This window comes from Sceloporus undulatus, unplaced genomic scaffold (assembly GCF_019175285.1).
Source record: "Sceloporus undulatus isolate JIND9_A2432 ecotype Alabama unplaced genomic scaffold, SceUnd_v1.1 scaffold_1530, whole genome shotgun sequence".
NCBI classification, from domain to species: Eukaryota; Metazoa; Chordata; class Lepidosauria; order Squamata; family Phrynosomatidae; genus Sceloporus; species Sceloporus undulatus.
This window is the reverse complement of record NW_024804450.1, coordinates 1-4393: the sequence shown is the minus strand read 5'-3', so window position 1 is coordinate 4393 and position 4393 is coordinate 1. Positions and strand designations below refer to the sequence as shown.

General features: G+C 51.2%; 1 protein-coding gene across 1 annotated transcript; it reads left to right on the top strand.

Moving 5' to 3' along the window:
• Positions 1-298: 298 nt before the first annotated feature.
• Positions 299-4387, top strand: IRX5 (iroquois homeobox 5; the record flags this gene model as incomplete). The annotated part of the gene is made up of 2 exons (XM_042444017.1): positions 299-704; positions 2259-4387. Coding segments are annotated over 2 exons (1308 nt in total), but the record flags the coding sequence as incomplete, so codon positions are not given.
• Between the last annotated feature and the right edge of the window lie 6 nt (positions 4388-4393).

Here is a 4393-nt window from a genome sequence, read left to right as displayed (position 1 = left end):
CCTCTCAGGTTCAAACATGGCGCTTTTTTTGTTATTTACGGGTTTTTCCCATATTCACGGGGGTCTTGTGCCTCTGACCCTAGCGAATATGGAGGGACGTGTCCTTAGATAGATGATAGATAGAGAGAGAGAGAGAGAGAGAGAGAGAGAGATAGAGAGATAGAGAGATTGAGAGATTGAGAGAGAGAGATAGTATGGGGTTGTGTAGGTTGAGAATATTGATACTGGAAAAGAATTGTCCTTACTTAAGGTCTGCTTCGGTCTCTCTCCTTCTTTCTCCCCACCTTCCTCTCTCCAGGGATCCCCCTACGATCACACCCCTGGCATGGCGGGGTCCTTGGGGTACCACCCCTACGCTGCCCCCTTGGGTTCCTACCCTTATGGCGACCCAGCCTACCGCAAGAACGCCACCCGCGATGCCACCGCCACCCTCAAGGCCTGGCTGAACGAGCACCGCAAGAACCCTTACCCGACCAAGGGCGAGAAGATCATGCTGGCCATCATCACCAAGATGACCCTCACCCAGGTCTCCACCTGGTTCGCTAACGCCCGGCGGCGGCTCAAGAAGGAGAACAAGATGACCTGGACCCCGAGGAACCGGAGTGAAGACGAGGAGGAGGAAGAGAACATCGACCTGGAGAAGAACGACGAGGAGGAACCTCAGAAGATGGAGGAGAAGGGCGACCCTGAGGCCACCGAGATCGGTAAGTCTTATAATCATAGCATCATAGAGTTGGAACAGACCCCAAGAGCCATCCAATCCGACCCCATTCTGCCACGCAGGAACTCTCATCAAAGCATCCCAGAGGCCATCCACCCTTGGTTTAAAGACCTGCAAGGAAGGAGACTCCACCACACTTTCCACTGTCCAGCATTCCTTATTGTCAAGAAGTTCCTCCTAATGTTGAGGTGGAATCTCTTTTCTCGGAGCTTGCATCCATTGTTCCACATTCTAGTCTCTGGAGCAGCAGAAAACAAGCTCGCTCCCTCCTCAATATGACACCCTTTCAAATGTTTAAACAGGGGGACGGTGTGCTGAGGAAGGATGGAGGTCTAGAAGGAAGGGAAGCTTTGGGGATGGTCAGAAGACCCCCATCTTCTTCATGAAGCTCCTGAGAGGAGATGGCTTGGGCCACCAAACGTAGGCGAGATGTTTTGGAGGACTCATGGAAATGAATGGGATGGGACTACCACTCTTCCCAGCTGGGTCACCAATGAGAGTCCTCCGGAGGATGTTGGACTGCAAACCCTGACCAGCATAGGTGAAGAATGCTGGGCTTTGCAGTCCAACAGCACCCAGAGGACTGCAGGATTTGGAGGTTTGGTACATTCCTCTTGGTTTCCTTGGACGGAACTCAACTCTAAATAGAGAAGCCCAGCGGGATCAATGGGAAACAGAGGCTTGAATTGGCAAGTCCCCTGAAAGCTTGAGATAGGACCATGCCTTCAGCCCCACACTCTTATACCACAGACCCACAGAAACCATGAAATAGATGTCTGGGATTGGCTGACCCTTGAGCCACGAATGGGATGTTGGTCACTGCTAGTCGGGACAGGGTTCAACCTGGAAGATAGGGGAGACTTAAACTGGAACTAAGACTGAGCTTGGAAGTCTGATGGAGATGGGACTCCCCTGGAATAAGAGACAATTTTTTGAGGGTGGGGGGATGACTTCAATTGGAAATAAAGCTCGGCTTAGACGTGGGATGGAATAAGAGATAATGGGGTGGGGGGAGAGAAAAGGTTTATTGGGGAAGGAAGAGATAAATAATGGGGGGAAATAAATTTCTTGGGGAGAGAAGAAATGGGAGGAATTAGATTCCTTGGGGAGGGAAGGAATAAGGGACAATTGTGGGGGGAGGAAAGGATCCTTGGGGAGGGAAGAGATAAGAGATAATGGGGGGAGAGAAAAAAGGGTAAGAAGAAGCAATGGGGGGATAGATTCCATGGAGAAAGAAAGGATAGTAGACAATTGTGAGGGGAGAGAAAAGCTTACTTGGGTGAGAAGGGATTGCAGATAATGATTGTAACCTGCCTTCAATCCCATTTTGGGAGAAAGATAAATCTTTGAAATAAATAAATAAATAAAAAAAGGGGGGGGAGGTTCCTTGGGGAGGAAGGATCAGGGGTGATGGGGGGGGGGGGGGGGGGGGGGGGGGGGGGGGAAGAAAGAGGGGGAGAGAGCAGGGGTCCTCCTGCAGGTTCTTCAGACGGTTTTGTGTCTCTCCCCTTCCCTTTCCCCTAATCCTTCTCTTCAGGTCCCGGCGACCCCAAGGCCCCCACCCCGGGCAGCAAAGACCCGGACTGCGCCTCCAGCGACTCGGATTGCAAAGAAAGCCCCGACGAAGTGGTGGCCTTGCCGTCCAAAGGAGGCCTTTCTCCTCCTCCTCCTCCTCCACTGGGGCCTTCCTCGGGCCGCCTCCTCCTCCAGGTCCACCACCATCACCAACACCACCAGCACCACCACCACCACCACCAGAGCCCTGGTCCCGGCGAGGACCCTCACCCTTTGCCGGCCCTGTACCGACCCCCTTCGACGACGACGACTACGACGGACCTCCACCCGCCCAGCCAAGGCCAGTCGGTCATCCACTCGCCCCAGGGAAGTGGAGGCCCACCACCCCAACCACCACCACCACCACCTCCAGCCCCACCACCAGCATCCCTTTCCAAGCCCAAACTGTGGTCCTTGGCGGAGATCGCCACGTCGGGGGACAAAGGGAAGGAGGGAGGCGGGGAGATGGTGGTCCTCAGAGAGGTCCATCCAGGTTTGGGAGGATCTGGAGCAGGAACTGGAGGAGGCTCATCATCATCATCATCCTCATCCCCGACGGGGCGGCCGCCGCCTTCCACCACGCACTGCCCCTTCCCCAACGGACCCTCGGTCCTCTCCCGGCCCCTCTACTACACCGCCAGCCCCTTTTACCCGGGCTACACGAACTATGGCTCCTTCGGGGCCCTTAATGCGGCCCCGACGGCAGTCACGCCTAGCAGTCACGGCGGGCCGCCTTTGAACGGATTAAATCAGACGCTCTTGAGCCGCGCCGAAGCCGCTTTGACGACGAAAGAGAGCAGCAAACTCCTCCGGAGCCAGTCCCACTTCGACCTCAGCAAGGACTCGCCTTACGAACTGTCGAAGAAAGGTACGTCTCACGTTTAAAACACTCCGTCTCCGCTTCTTCCTCCGCTAGATTGCAGACAGACAGACAGACAAAAGCGAGGCCACCCTCGATGGACCACGATGGACCTTTTGGGGGGATAAAAAGGGGGGCATTTGGCATGGCCTCCCCTCAACCCCAGCTTTTTTTGGGGGGGGGGAGTTCTTTTTTTCTGGGCAGTTCTTTCCTCTCGACCCTTCCTAGTTGCATAGGTTTTTGTAAAAAATTTTATCCACGATCAATGCAATCTTTTATGATTATGATTATGATTATGATTTGGCCATTGATTGTTGTTTTCAGTCCTGGGGGCATTGCGAGAAAGCAAAGAAAGGGGAAAAATAGGATTGCAAAGGGAGAAATGGAGGTGCAAGGGAAAAAAGGGATTGCAAGGGAGAAATCAAAGGGAAAAGGGATCGCAAAGGAGAAAAAAGGGATTTCAAGAATTAAAATGGGATTGCAAGGAACAAAATGAGAATGCAAGGGAAAAGAAATCTAAAAGCCAGCCGGGGTTGCAAGGGAACAAAGTGAGAATGCAAGGGAAATTGCTAAAAGCAAATTGGGATTGCAAGGAACAGTGTGAGTTTGCTAGGGAAAAATGGGATTGCAAAGAGAAAGGGATTTCATGGGGGAAAACGAGATTGCAAGGAACAAAATGGGGTTGCTTAAAATATGGGATTGCAAGGGAAAAGAGACTGCCAAAAACAAACTGGGATTGCAGGGAACAATGTTAGATTGCTAGGGGAAAAAATGAGAATGCAAGGGAAATGGCTAAAAAGAAATTGGGATTGAGATTGCAAGGCACGAAATGGGATTGCTAAACATGGGATTTCAAGGAACAAAAATGGGCTTCCAAGGGGGGAAAAAGGATTGCTAGGAAGGAAATGGGACTGCAAGGAACACTATAAGGTTTCTAGGAAAAATGGGATTGAAAAGGGAAAGAGAATACTAAAGGGAAAAATGAGATTGCCAAAATAACCCCAGAAAGGTAATGAAATTGCATTGGGATTGCAAAGAAGAAAATGAGAGAGCAGGAAGAAATGGGGAAATCATTTTTCAAAAGGATGTTTCCTCTGAGAAACCATAAAGTAAATAAGTCCCCCCTTTTTTTTATCCCCCCTTTTTTATCCCCTTCTCTCTTTTCCCCCCTTTCTTTGTCTTGCTTTTTGAGGGTCTGAGGATTAAAGTCTTAAAAAGAACTGCAAAATGTGTACGGGGTGCCTGTGTGTGTGTGTGTG